Below are 19,901 nucleotides of genomic sequence, written 5' to 3'. Positions count from 1 at the left end.
AAAGAGAGAGATTGAAAAAGAGAGAAACAAAGAGAGACAAGAGCCAACAGACATCTAACACTGTTAAGCAGAGCTGTAAATCTCCCAAGGATATAAAACTGGAGTGATTCAGCTTCATATTCTCTGCTTTCTGGCCCCCAGGGTTGTTTTCTTTGAAAAGGCTGCTTCTGCCTCCCTTTTCTTGCACTGACCTCCCTGCGAAATCAGAAAAGTCAAGGGTGATGCAGGCAGCCAAGGGCCCTCGTTCTCTCTAAGCCAAGCTTCACTCCACCCATGCAGAACTGAGGTGTGGGAGTGGGGAGAGATGGAATCAGGAGCTGACAGAATCTGGAGCAGAATGAATCAGTTCTATAGAGAGTGTGAATGTCTAATGCATATAAAATTATGCATGAATCTGAGAGCTGATACATGAATCTGTGCAAGCAAATCTGCATGTGGGAATGAGGGTGCATATGTTAGAGAAAACCTGAGAGGAAAGGCTACAGGGAGAGAACGTGTGGGAGTGGGGGCACAGGCAACTGGCTCACATGGGTCTCTCAGGTAACTGACTCCCTTCCTTCAAGGGCCAAGAGAGAACAACTGCAATCGAGGCGAGAAAGTGAGCAAGGTGGGGGAGAAACGTCGTGCCTTTCAAATTTAGGGTTTTTAAAAAAACGTTTTAGAATTTTAAGTCGATTTTATTCTTTCACTTAAAAAACATTCCAAGTTGTAATTTAAAAATCCAGGTGAAAGTGCTCAATGGAAGAAAGACCTCTATACCCTAATTAAGATGGCCAGAAGTTATAACAAAAGAATATTTAGAGTCAAAAAGAGCTCTGCTTTGAATCAGTGTCTGTGACCAGACCTCTGAGCTTCTCTTTCCCCAGATCTAAGGGAAACAAGAACAGCTACCACACAAAGCTCTTGAGAAGAGAACATAGATAAAAGAAACTAGTACAATGCCTGGCACATACTAAGTGTTAGCTTTCTATGGAGTGCTAAGTTGGTTTAACTTTCAGTCAGGGATCCAAATCATGTTAAACAGAGAAGGAAATCAGATGCTCAGCAAATTAGCAAATTGGCTTTATAACATGAATTGTCATTAAGTAGGATGTTGAGAAAACCATGATGTGTATTAGCATGACAGGTAAGAGGCTCTTCCTACTGAAGGTTAGTCCCCAACATAACCAATTTTCAAGAAGTCGTGGCATCAGTGTCACTCAGAGTCACTGACATAAGAGGTACACCGGTACCAAGATACCTAAGAAAGCCTCTAACAACTCCAGTTCAACTATCCATAGAGGGATCCATTTGTTCGGCTGTTCGCAGAAGCCTGTAATCAGCATCTTGACTGGGTGGACCAATGGGTGTAGCTCCATTCAAATTTAAATTAGAAATAATTAACATGTAAAGGAAATCTGTCAAAAATGTAATGAGAGATTAAATCTGAGAAGAGAAAAAGAGAAAAAAAAAAGCATTTTGGTTGATTGGCAGAGGCTCCTACAGGCAGCTTGTGAGCCCATTAATGACTTGGCCTGCATCCTGGGTGTTTACTGATTCACAGCTTGTTTAACTTCATGTATATTCCCAACCATTCCCCAAAGTGTGATATACCTCATCTACTATACAGTGGTTTAATTGCACTACAAATGAGTTTACGCAACCAATTAGAATTCCAAATACTGCTAAGATATATGCCCACATTTTATCAACATGGTGCTTCACAGATAATCTTATTCCAGAATTCCACTGCCAATAAAATCTAGCAGTATTCAAACCCATAAATCAAAGTCCAGTCTTCTCCCTAAGAAATCTTCAGAGGTGCTCCAAAACTAAAAAGAATGAAAAACAAATAAACAAATAAAACCCACAGAGAAGAGCATGCTGAAACAATTTCTTAGGTAGAAAAGTTTCAACGAGGTCTTTGAAGGAAATAAAATATCATGAAAATAAAACAGCAGAGAGCATTTATAAGCCCCATGAGGAAATATGCCATTTGACATAATCCTGAAAGCAAATCAGTGAAGCATAGGAAGGACTCACAAATATTTAAGTTCTTCACTAAGTTAATGGTGTGGAAAATATCAGAGGTAAAAAAAAAAAAAAATTGTAAGGAGAAAGATCCCTTGTGGCACCACAAGAATGACTTTTATCTCATCTGTTCATATGTGTGAAAAATGGCAATAAATGTCTAAGAGATCGTTTATTGCTCTCCTTATACAGATGGAATTGAGATTAATACTGAATTAAACTAGAATTCTCGGGCTGTCTAAAATGGACCAGAACATTGTTTGTGTATTAATTGCCCTTTCAAACTATTTATTAGTAGCTCAGAGGATCATGTCACTATTGACCCTTTGCCATGAAAAGGGAAATCATGTGTCTACAAAAACGGATTGAGGAAGGGGCACCACGAACATAATCAGATTATAGCACAGAGTTCAAATGAAAAACAATCCTGATGTAATATAAAGACTAAAAGAAATGTACTGCTCTTAATTTTCAACAAGTCTTCCTATTTTAATACTTCTCTATGAGGCTGACTGCTAGTCAGGCAGGAAGTACTGGCTAATTCTCAAGAACTAATGCTATATATGAATTTATACATATTCAGATATGTATAATGTTTTTATCCAGATGCTAATATATATTCAGATACGCACATATATTCCGATATATATAGATATATAGAGAGATATATAGATATATATCTACATATATATAGAGAGATATACAGATGTATATCTATATATCTATAGATATATATCCAGATATGTGTTTTATATATACATATATCTATATGAACCAAGAGTCAGTCACTTCTGAACCCAAAAGGGCAGAATAAAGGAGGAAGAAGCAGGCATATATAAACATTTTCCTTTACTTTATACATTTTTACTTTTAAAATCTTTCTCTTCAATCCTCTAAAATAACTCCTAGGCCACTTGATATGTTTTCTGATAAAGTATCCAGTGAAAACTGATTGTGGCTATACATTACACCCATCAACGAAGGAGCAGTGATCTGGAAACTAAAGTCCCTAAACAACATCTATTTGGCATAAGATAAATGTGAAGAATATATTACTCTAATGTGTTAAAATACAATAGAGAGTTTTCTTGAATTACTCACCCATAGGCTCCATTGCTAATCAATTTAATCGTTTCAAAATCACTTTCCCGAGGTTTCCTTCGAAGTTTCAGGGAAGTATTAGAGCTCTTGGAAACAAAATATGGACGTTAAAAAGTAGTTGAGAATTCAAGAAAATGATTTTAATAGCAAAATAAGTAATACTTGAATTACATGCTGTGTTGGTTAATATGTTGAAGGGGCGTATTCTAGCAAAAGACCCTGGGAGACGGCATTAAAGATCAATTCTCCAGAGCAGTGCTGATAAACCACTCCTCACGACGGTGTCTAAGTTACACTTAAGTGAACCTACACTTCCAGGAGATGAAGGCACCAGGTTTTTGAAAATTCCTGATCTTAATTTACCTCTGTTAACTATGTAGGTTAGCCTTACCCTTAACTTTTAAAGTTTTGAGATTTAAGTCCAGAATGCTCAACCTTCCTTCTGATTCAGTCAGCCAGAAAAGAATGGGCTAAGGTGGCTATACACGGGCCGGTAGGTACAGTGGCTTCTCTGTCCCTGACCAGAGCACATCTATTTCATTCCCGTGGTAAACTTTCTTGTTTGGAAAAGGTAGTCAGCAACGAATGGGACACCACCCAAGCATAGAATACCTACCTTTCTTTACTTCCATATCATAAGGTTTACCATGATTTAGATATCAATTTTCCAAAAGAGAGCTATTTAAAAACTTTAATTTAAAGGAAAAGAACAAATAAAGTGCTTCAAAAGTTTTTTCTCGCACCTCATGTATTTTTAGCATTGAGAGGGTGTTACCATCCTCTTTGCCCCTTCTGCAGAACCCAGAATTCCCTTCCTATAAATTAGAAGACACTCCATGACTCTAAGTTATGTCCCATCCTCCTCCATTCAGTGTTGTCATTTGCTGATTCTGTCATACTCTCATCTTTGGGAGACTTGGGTACCCAGCTTCCCACCTTCCTTTCTGCTCGCATTCTTTCACCATTTGGGTGGCCCCAGTGTCTGCACAGATGACTCATTCAACACCCTGGCCTCTGGGCTACCTGACCACCTCAACTCAAACAACCAACTCTTTCCTCTAGTCTCCCCTGGCCTTTGGCCATGCGACCTGGACTAGCCATCACCTGTCACCATCTCATCTTGGAAAATATAATTCAAGACTGGGACCAACTTGTCTTGGTAACTCTTCCCTACCTGAAAGTGGTCTCATTTATGTCAGTGCATGACTCCTAAATCATTCAGACCTCCACCTAAAACTCTCCCTCCAAGTGCCAAAGGATACCACACCTTATACATAGTTGCTAGTTTGATGGCTCTTCTTGGATGTCTCAAAAGAACATCACTCTCAACACACTCAAAATTATAACAGTTATAATAAAATGAACAAAACCAGCATTTATTTAGCATTTACTGTATGGTGCTATCCTATTTTACACAAACTATCGCATTTAATCTTTTACATCCATTCTACAGATGAAGAAACTGAGGCATGGAGAGATCCCACAATTATTAAGAGTTGGAGCGGGTTTCAAATCTAGGCAATCTGACTCCAGAGCCTGGGTTCTTAGATCCCAGGATACCCAGTTGCCCCTCTTTCCTGTCCGCCTTCAACCTGCTCTAGCCTGAATCCGTTTCTAGTGTTCATAATTAAGGAGAATGAGAGCAGCATCCAGAACCTCTCATCTGTGTCACTGTAGCGGCCTCTTAACTGGCTTCCTCAGGGTTACCCTGCCTGTTCCTCTTAGCCCATCTTCTTTCTACATTGTAATCAGTGTGATTTTTTTTCAGGCTATAAATCAGACTGTGTCATCTCCCTGTCCACCCCCTTTTGCCCTACATTCCCATACATTTCCTCCAAATGCAACAGCTTCCCACTATTCTTTGAAAGAAAAAAATTGACAAAGATGAACTAGGACCTCTGTGTCCAGTTTACCAAGCTCTCCAATCTCTACTGTCCTCCTTGCTCTTAGTCCTAAGATGGACTCTGCTCCCTTGTGGCACAGTCTTTGCCCACGATGTTCCCTTGGCCTGGACTGTTCCCGCTGCCCCTTCTCATCCTAGTAACATCTCACGTCTTGGCTCAAGTGTCATTTCTTTGAGAAATCTTTTTGGACTGGCAAGACTAAGGTAAATCTCTTCATGTTATTTTCCAGTTGCACATGGTCATTTTTCTTTATAGATCTTTTCAAATTTATTATTTAAAAATTTTTGCATGATTTATTTTTATTTTATCATCTTCCAGTAATGGAAGCATCACTTCACTGGAAGCAAAGATCCTTTCTCTTTGAAGGGAGGGGCTAAAATTGTATGCCTGGTGCCTTATACATAGAAACACAATAAACATTTGTTGAACAAATAAAGTAATTAACAGCCAAAATCTCCAGCTGCCATAAACAGAAAAACCAATAACATATTTTATCAAGAAAGATACTTACACTCACTGATTCATCTGTTTCTGGTGTTTCTGCTGTCCCACTATCATAGTTTCCCAACTGAGCCATTTCTAAGTTTAAAAAAAAAAAAAGCAAAGTTTAAGAAAAACAGGGCAATGGCAATTAGACAAGAGCACCATACCAAAACAATGGAAAAAAAAAATTTATTCTATGCTCCAATGAGCCCAGGGGAAAATCTTAAATTCAAAATGGCATTTGGAAATTGTTTATCACACATCCTGCCCTGGAATCTCACTGCATTTGAACATCTAGACACAGGTACTTTAGAGCTGGGCCTCTGCTACAGCTAGCAGGTTTCACTGGCTGACACAATCACCTCAGCGTGGAAGTGATTTGGGGGTCAATGACTGTGCCTGTAATCAGATTTCCAAGACAGGCAAATCTTCCCAGGCTCTGACAGGCATCAGAGACCACCAACTGCAGCTCAGATGATTCTGAAGTTTTAGTGAACATCCCTTCTTTCATTCCTTCACAGCCACTGAGATATAGTCCACCTAGTACACTAAGAATTTGCAGTTTGTCAGAAAAGAAGCAATAATAGTGGTTAAGAGAGGTTTGGGGATGAAATGACTTGGGTTACCACCACTATCAGCACTTACTAGTGACCTTTCAACCTCGGCTCTTACCCTGTAAAATAGCAACACTTTTGTTGATCTCTTAGAGCTTCTTATGAATATTATATATGACAATGCATGAAAAGCTCTTAGCATGTTGACTAGCAAAAATTAAGTACTAACTGACTGTTGACCGTTATTTAATATTACTGATTACATCGTGTAGTCAATCCTGGGCTGGATGCCACATGCTCGACACCAGCTTAAGTACAATCTTGGTGGTCCAGTTAAAGAGACGAGGGCATCTAATTCCTCAGCCTACACTGGTATGCATGCTTGAAGACTCAAATCTAATTCATTTTACTGTTAAGGCTGATTTTTATTAGTATTATTATTTTATTATTATTATTTGTATTAGAAAAAGAACATAAAAGAATTTTCTCCAAAATGTTGAAAGGGGTTATCACTGAGTGGTACAATCATAGGTAATTTGCATTTTCTAGTATTTCAAACTTGAATTTGTATAATAAAAAGGTTTTTTTTAGTTATATATATTAAATATATTTTTTAGTTATATATTTTTATATGCATCTAAAATTATTTCTTAGGCTCTTATTCGTGTACTCATGTTCTTATAAATACGATCATCCTTTTTAGGGGACAGATTACACATAAAAGATATGAAGCAAAGCAACATTGGAGTGTTGTCTTTGGATAAAAATAAACTGCAGATTCTAAAATAACTGGACACTGACACTCACCTTCCCAGTTTACCTGCAGGGAAAATTCAAGAATAAAAATGAGCTGAGTACAAAGTGTATGCTTTCCTGGTGTCACTCAAATGCTGTCAACATCCTATGAGACCAGCACTTTAGATTTATGAACTAGGAGGTGAACTAAAATGTATCAGTTGGAGGAGATTTCAAGGAAAGGAGTGATTTTAATATTGTTTAAATAAAATAGTAACAGCAGCTAACATTTATTAAGCATTACTACATCTTGGGTACAGAGGTAAATCGATGTAACCCTGGAAACAATGCTATGAATAGGTACTACTGTCACCCCATTTTTACAGAAAGAATATTAAGGCACAAAGAAGTCCATACATCCAGAGCGTGGTCAAGGGCACACAGCCTGCAGTGCTGGCCACAAGGGCACAGTCCTGGGCCATCCCACTTCAGATCCTCACTCCTTACCTGCAAAGGTCAGGCTTTAGGATTGTTAGTGTAGATGTAAACAAGAAGAGGAGGCAGATGTAGATCAGAGTTTGTAATAATCATATTTTAAGTGATAACAAATAGGTTAAAAACTATCCTCAGATCTGAATCAAGAAAATTAAGTGTCGAGTTAAAAACACAACTCCTAGTTATCAATTTGTATTACTAACCTTGAAACTTGTCAAAGATCACTATTAAATTTTTTAAAGACTCTGTGAAGAATGTACATAAATGGGCCTCAGATTATTCACCTACCAAAGTTCAGCCTACAGTGATATTTACTACCAGATAAGAAAACTGTGAAGAGCTCACTCTGTCTACAATTCAAGAGCTGACACTACCTTAACTATGCAGCGTGAAAAGTCACTGTAATATACCTTGACAACTTCCCTGACTCCAATTATTTTTATGAAAAAACAAATTAAAAAATGGTTCTGTTTTAAATAGAATTTCTGCTAAATAACTATTATCTGAGAAATACATATTATTTATAAGCCATGGGTAGTAATGGAATGGAACCAAGAGTCAGCTTTTGAAGCAGAAACCTAAGGCATCATTTTGTAATGCCTGAAGAGATTTTTAAAACTCATCTAAATACCATTAAACATCTGCCCTTTTTATTTCATTGATTTAAACCATTTCTGAAGACTCATGATTCAAAAAGGTAAAGATGGTAATTTGAAAGCCATGGGGGAAAATCTCTCCCCAGGGAACTTTTCAGAAAAGCAGCCACCAATCTCTGATAAGTGCTGAATCTGTTGTGGTATTGCTTTCGGTACAGTATAAATTTATCTAGCATTATCTCCCAGTAATGCATGCATCATTTCCCTGGAAGCAAAGATCCGATGGCCGTAAGCGCAAACAAAGCAGGGGGAAATAGGAGAGCAGGGGAGAGAGCAGCAGGGTCTCTGGCTTTAGATGGAAAAATGTCTGTGCCAACAGTTATCATCATTACAAACAGTTTGGCAAAACAAACACTGTAAATTCAATTTAATGAACCAGAGAGACAACTCTGAATGAAGGAGTCTAGGATTATTTTTGAGTCTTTTTAGGCGGTATATGTAACCTAAGTGTTTTAAATGACAATCCCAAACAACAATGAACACAAAAAGATTGGGGTGGGAGGGCAGTGGCTTCTCAATATTAAATTTAAAAACAAATAATTAACAGAGTGTTTCCTCTTCTTTGTATTTAATAGCATTAGACCTTTATTTTTTTTCATTTGAATCAACCATAAATCCTTTATATAAGCTTAAGAAACTTTTTCCCCCTTCTATATTACTATTATTCTGAAGTTTTGGGGACAAGTAAACAAAAATATATCAACCAATTGTGCACTTGATTTAAAGTAACCTATTATCAGTTACCTTACTCACAAATTACTTTAAATTTAAATGTCATTTTTAAATAAATTATAATTAATTTCTTTAGCAGCGGTTTCAAAATTAAAAGTACCTTTGAGAAGAACCCAACTAAACTTTGCAAGTAGAAAAACTACTCAGAAGATTGAAATCTAAACCCTTCTGGGATATTCTGGTACTGTTAAGAATGGCTGATGGGCTGCTAAGATTTCAAAGTGGTCCCCATACTCTAGGTAAACACAAAGTGGGTCATGCTCATATGCTTCTCAGGACTCAACTTGTCGCTATTTCCTTCAAATCGCAATTGACCCCTCAATTTGGACTTTTCAGTAGACAGAGACGAAATATGGGGGAAATAAAAAAATAAAGATTTGTCACTAAGTTCTTCCATGAGGTCACGGTGCATAAACAAGTGAAAGGTTAGCCCATCCAAGGTACTCACCTTCCAAAGGATCCTTATTGAGCCCCAGCTGGCTAATGATGTACCTGGGAATATCAGTTTTAATACCCTGTCCTTCTTTTGCATGGCCCTCTGCTGCTTCCAATAGGTAGTAAAATTCTTCAGGATCAAATTCCTAGAAGACAAACACAGATGATACTTTGATCCAAAACTGTCTAAGGTTTTATTATGTAAGTCCTATTCACAATAAAATTGCTGGATATATATAGTTGTAGGTTATTTACGATGAAAGGAGGCAAGTGGCTTTAAAAAGTATATAATTCTTACTTCATATTTGAAGCCTATTCATTTTCTAAGGCAATACATTAATGTACTTGGTAACCCAAACAAAATGACCATTTCCAATTTCTTTGTAATGCAACTGTGCAGGTATTAGCCTCTACTTCAGGTATCTATCTCACTGAAAATAAATAGGTTTGAATTTTTAATTGTGCCTTTTTAGCAAAGTTGGAAAATCTGGGATTCTTATCCTGAAGATTCAGTTTCTCTCTCTACATAAATAGCCACACACAAAAGGCATAATGTTAGAATACATTTTCACCAAGGTTTCATAGGAAACTCCCTTAGTATAGAGGTATCCAAAAATATTAGAAAGAAAAAGCTCAAAATTATTATTTTATCAGTACACTCTAAAATTAATGTGAAGACTAAGAGAAATATAAAATTAGTTCTTCCAATTACTTCTTTTTAAAAATTCAGTAGCTCATTTATCCTACGTATTTTACTTTCTTGATGTCTGTTGCTTCTAGCATGTAGTAAAAATCTTTATATCACATCACTCTAGATGAATGCTGTGGATTTATGTGTTATAAACAATAATGCTTACAGATTTAAAACACAGTTGCAATTTTATGTTATATTTCCTGGATTTTTTTTCTCCCATGATTTTTCCTATTTTTATTAATGGCCCAAATAGGCAACTTTGGAATCTCAGGATTTCACCTGACAATTACTCAAATGTTTCTAAAGGCCATTAAAAAAAAAAAATTGCTGCAAATAGAGTTAAGCCAAACAAATGTGCACACTAGGTGCCCTTTTATATAAAAGGTACAATGACCGGGGAAGCCTGGAACTGCAAGCACAAGACTGTTGGTTGGGGAACACATCCCCTAAAACTTCGATTTCATCTGAGCTTTAAGCAGTGCTGAAAGCAGCAGCATTTTCAAATCTACTAAGTTTACATGTTTGTATCTTCAAAGGTGATGCTTTTACTTTATCTCTTCTGATTAGAAGTGATTACTGTAAAAGAAATCATTCCCTCTTTTAAGGCAAGATTTCTGAGTCTACCTGTTGCTGTCCAGAGAAACACATTTTACTGTTAACTGGTATTTCTCTCGAAATTAAACAAGTACTGGAAGTACACACATATAGTGCGTAATTCAAAAGGTACACTAGGAGAATAAAAAGTCTTCCTTTTACCTGTATTCACCAGTCACACAGTTCTCCTCCCAGAGACACTAACTGCCAAATGGTGCTTTTGATTCTGTGGTTTTAAGGGTCTTGGCCTTTGATGGAAAGCCCTACTCCACCATGTCCCTACCTTTCTCCTCAAGATTTCCCCTGTACCACGTCTCACTGTGCATTGGTATTTAGTTATGGGGCTGTGAACATTTCACCATTATAAAAAGCTGTGAATGTTAATTAAAATAAGGGCGAAAGCATAGCAATGTAACCATATATGTACACATTTGTGTATGTATAATTTTGAAAAGCTGTATTGTACACAGTGTTAAAAATACTTTAATGGCTAGTACAACTTAAAAGTGAATGTTGATACTATGTTAGGCCCTTTTAAATATTATTCTTATGTTCAAAGCTTCATATTTGTTCACAGTGTTGAATGAAATCTCAATCGAAATTACATAAAAAAACCCAGAAATTTTAAAACATGGAAATGATCACTGACTAAAAAATATATAATTGATAAAATAAACTGATCTCTAAAAGTCTCGTTTCTTCAGGTCTGGATGAGGCCCTATTGCATTCCCCCAAATGGTCTGCTGACTAGCACTTATCTCTAGCATGCCACATTTTAAAAACAAATAATAATTATAACCACAGGTTATCATATATAATCTCTCTCTCTGCATCTTGGCAACACCAAAAATGTGAGGCTCAGCAAGTGTTTTAAATCAGCTGTAACACAGTAATTACACTGAGATAAGGTAAAGCACATATTTCATAATCATCTGTTAAGTTTGGTCAGAATATGCTATGACTATCACTTAATACAGCACAAGTCCTAGAATTCTTACTTAAAACCAGAAAACAAAAATCACATACCCATGTCGTCATAAACATTCTTAGTTGTAGTTCTTGTTGACTCTTTTATTTAGCTCTGGTCTTTGAAATCAAATGAAATTGGAGCTTTCTGATGGCCAAGGGTTTCCCACAGTTAACAATAATGGAGTCACATCTAGGGGCAACTTACCAGGCACTCTAATAACCGAGCAGGGCGGGCAATAACAATTAGGATCTTTCGGACTAGTTGTTTAATAAATGCCAATTCTCCACTTTCCGAACGATCATGAGCCTACGAAAAAGCAATGAAAAGAATGATGAAACAGAGTTGCTCCATTAAATGAAAAAGAAAATCGGCAAAGCATGCTAATTAGATAATTGCAAATATTCTAACATTAAGTGATTTAGAAAATACTTTTAAAAGATTGATGAGTGGACATTATCTCTACATAAATGGACACTATTAAATGTCTATATCTACCAAATAGCTCTATTAGCTCAATTTTAATTGCAAACTTTGATTTATTCTCTGTGTTAAAAATAAAATGTTAGGACTCCTAATGTGAGCCACAAATGAAGGAGACACCAACAGTTTATGACACATTAAGAACATGGTACAAGTAGAGTGGGTAGCTGCTAAAGAAACTTGATTTTCCAGATGTAAGATCCTTAATGTATGAAACAGCTAACAGAGTAAAGGACTGCTTTAGTTATCCTGGGCACTTAACATATGCATGAAATATAGTTTACATATACAACACATTTAACCTATAAATTAGTTATTTCATTACATATAAAAAGTGTGCATAACTTATTTCAAATGTTAGGTGAATAATGTTTATACTTAGATACATTCATATGATTCCATTTTACGTGTTGAATAAATAATACCTAGGTATTAAACTCAATAAAATTTAACTGACTTAAATTTTTTTTTAATTTTATTTTCATGCTGCCTACATGTGAAATCAAAGCACAACAAATATTCTGAGAACAAAACTCGGTTCACTCAGAGTCGTTTTAATTTTCAATGATACTGTCTTGAAGAAATGAGGTAAATTTGTATCAAAGCAGATATAAAAGCAGTTTTAAAAGTTTAAATATAAACTTCTATGCATGCTCACTTTTAGGCTTTCTTAATTTTTAAATGATTATAATTTACTTTCCTCTAAGGATTACAAAAAGGTCAAGGTGATGTTGGTGCAATAGAATATAATTTCACAGACATAGTAATAAACATTTAAATTATAGTAATAAACATTTAAAATCATTCTTGAAGGTATTTTATTCTGTCAAGGACCAGAACCTCTCATGAAAAGAACTGGCAGGCCAGATCTACAAAAATGATTATATTTAGCAGTAATATGACTACTGAATTTAAGCCACCAAATCAAAGGCAACTCTCTAAAAATTAGGTATAAAAACTATATACCAGCAGAAGCAAAGCAAAACAGCTAACATTTAAAAGAAAAAACATAGAAAAATGACCATTGGTGAATAATTTTTGAATAGAATATATTCAAAGCAAACCAACTAGTAACTATAACTATAGGTTCTATTAATCCATTAGAATGCTAGGATGTACATAAGAAAAAAAATATATATATATGTATATAAGGAAATATATATATAAAATATTTAAACCGTCTAAGTTTTCTTCCCAATTTGTTTTGCAACAAAACAGATTTTGAAACTTACAATGAATGCCAAGAAATAAGGTTATATGTATTTTTTATAGTTTATCATTAATCAAAACTAAATAGATGAAGCAAACTTAAAGATGAAGCAAAAAAAAAAACTCCACCTAAATTTTTGATTGAAAATTTGGTATATATACTGAATTTTCTTCTACTATAATAATTACTGCTTTATAAATTCAGAAATGTAAAGAAAACCTAAAAAGCCTGAACATGTTTTGGTGGTTTCTTCAAAGGGAAACAACTCTATATCTTAAAAAATTAAAAAATAGTTTAGATTATATAAATTCCATTTTAAAAACTGTAAAAATAATCAGTTCATTTCGACTTCTTACTTTTAAGAATTATCAGCCATAACTAAGGCCAGAACATATAATGGGTTATAGTAACTCAAAAATATTTTACCTACTAACATTATTGGGGTGGAAGTGCTATATTAAAACAACACCAAATAAAACCACACACACAGCATGAGAAGAGTAATAGTTTCTTGGCTGCCAACAAGCTTCAGCACTCATGGATACCTTGTGTTTATATTTTAAGTGTCGGCTACTATGAAAAATACTGAGACCTAGATTTGAGGGTAGGTTATAGCTTCCTACATATTTTATTTTCTTTGGTTAAATCCACCTAAGTGGAAAAAAAGGAATGGAGACAAAAAAGCATTCATGTGGGATTGACCTGGACATCGGGACTTTAAAAGGCATCAGTTAAATTAAGCTGTCCAGACCTCAGAGAGACCTTGCCTGGGCATGGAAAAGACTGTAATGGGAAAAGTGACTGGAAGACAGGCCAGGCACATGCACTGAGTCACAGCTGGGAACTGACAGCATTGCATCATGGGGCAGGCAGAGTGGGTTCCCACAATTTGGGTGCATCAGAAAGGGGAACGTTCCCCTGCAACTGAAGGGCCACAATCCCGAGACGGTTTTGCTCCAAACTCTGGAAGGATATTGTAAACATGACTCTGCCCTTTATGTCTCAGGTATACATGCTTCTCTGCCTCAAAGAGAAATTTCTCTACAAATCAACAATTCTTTATCCAATACATGGCCTATTCAGATGATTATTTGAAATCTTAACTTTTTTTTTAATTGCCATGTAACAATCTGCTGAGTCTATCATACAGAAACAAAATTAAGTGAGAGATTTCAATGTGAGTAGCTTTGGATATTGATTGTGCCCTTTTCAAGGAATGCCTATGAAGGAATGAAAAACACAGGATTGAACTGGTAATTACGGTAATATCCTGGGACAGAACTGTGTGATTAAGGAAAGAATATCTTACATGGGCTGACTATAGGGCTCCTCTCTCATCTGCCTCTTCTGTTTCAAAATGCACTATTTAACAAATATAATTTCCAAGATGTTCTCATAAAAAGTAATATGTGTAGTGTTTCCTGTATTTTTCAGAAGCTGATTTAATTAAAAGGAACAGCAGAATTAGATTACTTGATGACAAATCATAACAGATCAAATATTTTGGCATGTACACATACACATATTGCTCTTCCAACCCTGCCTACCTCCCAGTTACTGAGAAGCCAAAAAAATATCAGACACTGAGTGAGGCACCAGGGAATTAGAGATGATTAGGAGTGAGGATCTGGATGATGCTCATGAAGTGAGGCCCCAAAACAGATCATTACAATGCACAGAGATAGAGTGTATAACCACAGGACACGGTATGGTTTTTACTTGTAGGGCAGAATGAAGCCACTATAGGATGCTAGTTAGATGTTCTTGCTGCTGCACAGAAGTATGAATGTGAGGGATTAGGAACGAAAGTTAGAACAGTGAAGATGGTGGCCTGAGCTACGTAGTGGTTATAGAATAAAAGGAAAGAGCCAAACTTATATCAGGGAGTTTAGTGAAAGGGAGTCTGAAGCCATTTATCCAACATATATTTATTGGGTCCTTCTATGTGTCATACCTATTTTAGGTGAACTTAGACAATATCCCTGCCCACACAGACATTATATTTTAATGTAGTGCTACTCAAACTGTGGCCCAAAGACTGGTACCAGTCCATGAACTATTATCAGACTGTGATGAGATAAGCACGATATTGAGAGGAAGCATTTAGCAACTCTTACAACAATTCTACATTGCTGGAACATTCAAATGCATGATGATTTTCCTGTAAATTAATTTCATTTTAATTTATAGGAGAATTGGTCCATATCAAATTGGAAATTAACAACGAAAAACAAAAACAATGTGTGTTCATCCCCAAGGAGAGTCTGAGAAACACTACCTCAGTGAACTGCAATAGGTTGACATGTGAGAAATGGGAATAGAGTATAGAAAACAGTTGGGAGGCTTGGATGGGGAAGGGAAGAAAAACTGTGGCTGCTAGACAGAGAGGGACCTTCTCATCTCGCCACAGTGGAATTTGGTAGGGACAAGGACAGATGAATTTCTAGGAAACTAGGATGCTAATATTTTCCTTCAGTTCCATGCAATTATTTACATATTCATGCTTAGAGAAAACCACCTTCAATTATGTTTACATCAGCATAATTTATTCTCCATGAGATACAGAAATACAATATACCCAAATGTATAGGCTAAATAGGTTTTACTTGTAGGCTGTAGCTGATCAATTTCAGTTAAAATAGCAATATTATGTACTAATTCCATTCTGCCATACACACTTCCTTCCTGCCCTGGGTATTATCAGGAGCTACGTATGCAAGTGTTAGACCTACACACGCCTGTGTTTATCTGTCATTTGGGAAATTGGATATTTCGTTATAAGAATAATCGACGTTAATGAAAATATAAGTTGCCATTTACTACCCAATACCACATGCAGGTTAATTAATAGGACACAGGTCTGGAAGAAGCCAGCAATTTTCCATTTAGCTTTTCCAGATATTAGAACTAGATAGCATCATCAAATAATACACATATACCCAGGCAATTTATAACTTTATGGCTAAGAGGGGGAAAATCACTGCTTCAAAATCCTTCACAATCCACTTATCCTAGAGCCATAGATTATTGGGTCCCAAGGTTCCTGTAAAGGTTATTACATTAACTTTCTATTACTATAAATGATGACCAGAATCAATTTACAGCAAGTAGAAATCAGGTTTTTTTTCCTTCTTCTTCTTTGCTTCCGTGGAATATGAATGAACTCCATCTCACGGTTAAGACTTGTTAAGCAAATGCTCTCATAAAATTTTTCTTTTTTTCAGGGGAAAAGCAAAACAAATTAGAAAACTTTACATGGTATATGGTTCTTACCTCCTGTAGCAACTTATCTAATTTGTGCTGTAATTCAAGGAAGTATCGTGAGGTAATGAGACCCTGGTGGGATTTATCCAAGCAATCTCGAGCAAGTTCAATAATCTGATGGTGAGTGAAACTCAGCACTCCATCTGCTAGGGGAAGAACGTGGTCAGGAGAGTAGCTGGTGATAATATCCTTTAGACGTTCTTCCATCTGAGCTGTAGCCTATTTAGAGAAGACACACACACAGATGTAATACAAGGAAACATACAGGTGGACAATTCAATCATCATATTTATCTTGCATTTTCAGAGACCTCCACAAGTTATTAAATAGAATTCTAGAAATTAAATTTAAAAGCAGCCTCATTTTTGTATACGATAATGGTGATATATGTCATTATATATTCATCAAAACCCACAGAATGTTCGGCACCAAGAATGAACCCTAATATAAATTATGGACTTTGTGTGATTATGATGTGTCAGCACAGGTTCATCAATTGTAACAAATGGACCACTCTAATGGGGGTGTTGATGGGAGAAGCTGTGCGTGTGTGGGGTCAGGGAATTTTGGGGAACTCTACTTAATTTTGCTATGAACCTAAAACGGCTCTAAAAAAATTAAAGTCTTTAAAAAAAAAAAAAAAAAAAAAAAAAGAATATCACACCAGGTGGAAGAAAGACTTGTGGTATGTAAGGGAAACTGAATATCCTTGGGTGATAATTACTTTTTTAATGCCCTATCACATGTAAAATGGGTCATGTAATTAGCTTCTTCGAATTACTCAATATCTGTCAAATGTTATGCTTTCATTTCAGATCTTGGGGATCTTTCAGATAGATCATCAAAAATATCAATTAGTTCTGTTTATCTATTCAAAAATCAGGACTGTTGCAGGAGTTCCACAAGACAGGCAAAGAGTTTGTTCTCTTGGCTATATTTTCATGTACCATGAACAAGCATCTTATATCATGTTGATCCTTTTCTCAAAAAGCTACATCATGTGCAAAGGGATTCTCTTGGTAACATAAATCTAAAATTTCCTTTCCAACTTTTATTTCCTTCTCTGTGATGCCCTAGTATTGCCTACTCAATACTCCTTGCTTACATTAATCACACAATCAAGAAGATTCCCTCTGCCTGACTCATGCTCTCCTCTAAAATCTTAACCAGTATTAACTAGCATAGTCAGGACCTGCTTCCCTGGTGAAGAGGTGACATCTGATAAATAGCTGAAACGGCTTTAATCAATGCCATCAATGTTGGGTTCATTACAAATAATAAGTACTCTACTCCTGATTTATAAAGCCAAAGATTTCCTTTTCTTCTCTTGCCTAGGGCTACAAAGGTGTGTGTGGCGGGGGGCGGGGGGGTCGGGGGTTGAGGGGAAAACAGGAACCAGATGGAGAGAGAGAGACTGCCTTCTGCCACATGTGTAGGAACACTTTGTGGAAAAGCCATAAAAACGAGGTGACAGAAACTATCAGACAGAGGCGCCTTGCAGCCGGGGCACCTGGTGACAATCCTTCACAAGGTCCTCTCTGGCTCAAATTCCTTTTGCCAGGCTAATGGGGGAACACTGCAACTGCACCTTCCCTTCCAAATTAATGGGGTTAGACATATAACTGCTAAAGAGGTAGCTAGTCACAGAAAATTTAAAAAATAGGTTGAAAAAGAAGAAACAACAAAGACTTTCATGACAGACCAGTCTACAGGTGAGGAAGAAAAACTCTCTCTGCTCGACAATGAGCAGGTCCAAGATTTGGGCAGAGGAGCACAGGGTCTAGGGGCCGTTCAAAGCAGACTCTCCTTGGAGCACCTCGCCAGGCCCATCTACCAATTGGTGGTTGGTACATAAAACCAGCAGTATTCGCTTCAGAGTCAGTTCAGCACACAAAGAGTGTGGCTAGCTCTCAGTAGTTTTAAAAAATGTTTACTGATTTTAGCTTTCCAAGAAGGCTATGGTGCTGTTTTATGCATGTCATTACTAGATTGGACCATTACTTCCCTTAAAACCACCTTAGAGACGCTAAACCTATGTTGCCTGTTCGTTTCGATGCGAAGCATCTTCAATTCAACTCATTACCTTTGGGAACCTTTCTTTGTAGACATGGTTCATCATAATTATTTCATGGTCACAGCAGGCGGGAGAACGTCCAGGGCTGCAAGCAAAGCAAATTACCCTTTTAAACTTGCCACAGCATGAAATGAAAATAAGCCTCTTATTTATAAACAATTGGTTGCATCGAAAGTACTATGAAACCTTTGTAAAAAAAAAAAAAAGTATATTAGGTAATAAACTACAAAATCAGTCATTAGAACACAGATACATACCCACAAATATACAGACACCCCCAAGAGGATTTAAAAAGAAAGCTCAAGAAGTAGAATACCACAAATTAATTATAGCTACACTATATAACTAGTTTAAAAAACACTCTTAAATTGAGATTATATTCTGTACGTAGTAGCAGGCACTTGTGTACCGGTTCTGGAAACCAATTAATAAACTGCAATATAAAAGAAAACAGGATAGCTACAAAAACAACACCAAGGACATGTCGAAGTGTACAATTTCACACTTTTTTTCATACACCTGCGCTCTGCCACATCCCACTGAAGAGATTTAGAAGGCTTCCATGGCACAGGTGTCACCACTGAAATCCATTTTCTAGACTAGCAAATATTTATTTGAGGTGCTGAGGTAGGCATTGTGTACAATGTGAAACAGAGGCATACAACTGTTGTGAGTCTTTATTTCAGGAGTAGGTTCATGTTCTTTCCTAGTGGTATATATAGCTGTGCACCTTCAGAAATACTTTGCTCTAGATATCCTACGATCTCTTTTCATAAAACCTAATGGGCACCTGTGTGGTAAAATACAATGCTATTAAATGAATTTGTAAAATCGGTCTTTTATTCCATATCTCAAAATAATCGAACACATCCCACAATTACTATGTGTGGCTACATTTACTACCAGTTTATGATATTAAATAAGAAAGGTACAAAGGGAAAACCCTTCTCAGTAAACTTTAATATACAACTGAACACCTGACAAACTGTTTTATAATGAAACCTTAATACATCAAAGTATACCAATTCTATAGCATCAAGCTCTCATACACTTGCGGACCCGGAGATAGACTTCCCTGATTCCCTGCAGAGAAAGACCTGTTATCTCAGGTCCTCACCCGAAGCCTCATCCGTCCTAGGATGCTATGTCCAATGCCCAAAGCGGGGATATAAAGGAAGGCCATTTGGCCTGGAAGAGCAACTCCGTTGGGCCACGTCACCCCACAGAGTGCTCCATGGGGTCAGCTGCAGCTTTGGGGCCTATATTGCCTCTAGACATTTCCCTCTGCCTAATCCTGCTTCTTCCTCTCTCTTCCACAGGGGTTGATATCAAGCACTCCCTAATAAACACCCTCATCTCTGTTTTAGAATCTGCTTCCTTAAAAACTAAACTGTGATATATATTATTTTTTTTTAAACAAGGTCAATATAAAACTTGACCTACTCACTGTCAAATGAACTACATTTGACAACCACAAAACTCCAGGGACACGAACTTCTAATACTCTGTT

At 36.6% G+C, this 19,901-nt stretch overlaps 1 protein-coding gene across 3 annotated transcripts in view; it reads right to left on the bottom strand.

Annotated features, from left to right (window-relative positions):
* The window catches only part of MAST4 (microtubule associated serine/threonine kinase family member 4), a 309,991-nt gene that overhangs the window by 42,104 nt on the left and 247,986 nt on the right, over positions 1 to 19,901 (bottom strand). For all 3 annotated transcript variants that reach the window (XM_025047832.1, XM_025047833.1, XM_015590495.2), the window contains 6 exons: positions 18,401 to 18,476; positions 16,327 to 16,536; positions 11,568 to 11,669; positions 9,119 to 9,251; positions 5,527 to 5,594; positions 3,112 to 3,197 (listed from right to left, as the gene is read on the bottom strand). In XM_025047832.1, the coding sequence (XP_024903600.1) occupies positions 3,112 to 3,197; positions 5,527 to 5,594; positions 9,119 to 9,251; positions 11,568 to 11,669; positions 16,327 to 16,536; positions 18,401 to 18,476 (675 nt within the window). The remainder of the gene's footprint in view (positions 1 to 3,111; positions 3,198 to 5,526; positions 5,595 to 9,118; positions 9,252 to 11,567; positions 11,670 to 16,326; positions 16,537 to 18,400; positions 18,477 to 19,901) is intronic.

This window comes from Pteropus alecto, unplaced genomic scaffold, assembly GCF_000325575.1.
Source record: "Pteropus alecto unplaced genomic scaffold, ASM32557v1 scaffold20, whole genome shotgun sequence".
Classification (NCBI taxonomy): domain Eukaryota; kingdom Metazoa; phylum Chordata; class Mammalia; order Chiroptera; family Pteropodidae; genus Pteropus; species Pteropus alecto.
The sequence above is the reverse complement of the archived record's forward strand: the minus strand, read 5'-3'. Positions and strand labels throughout refer to the sequence as shown.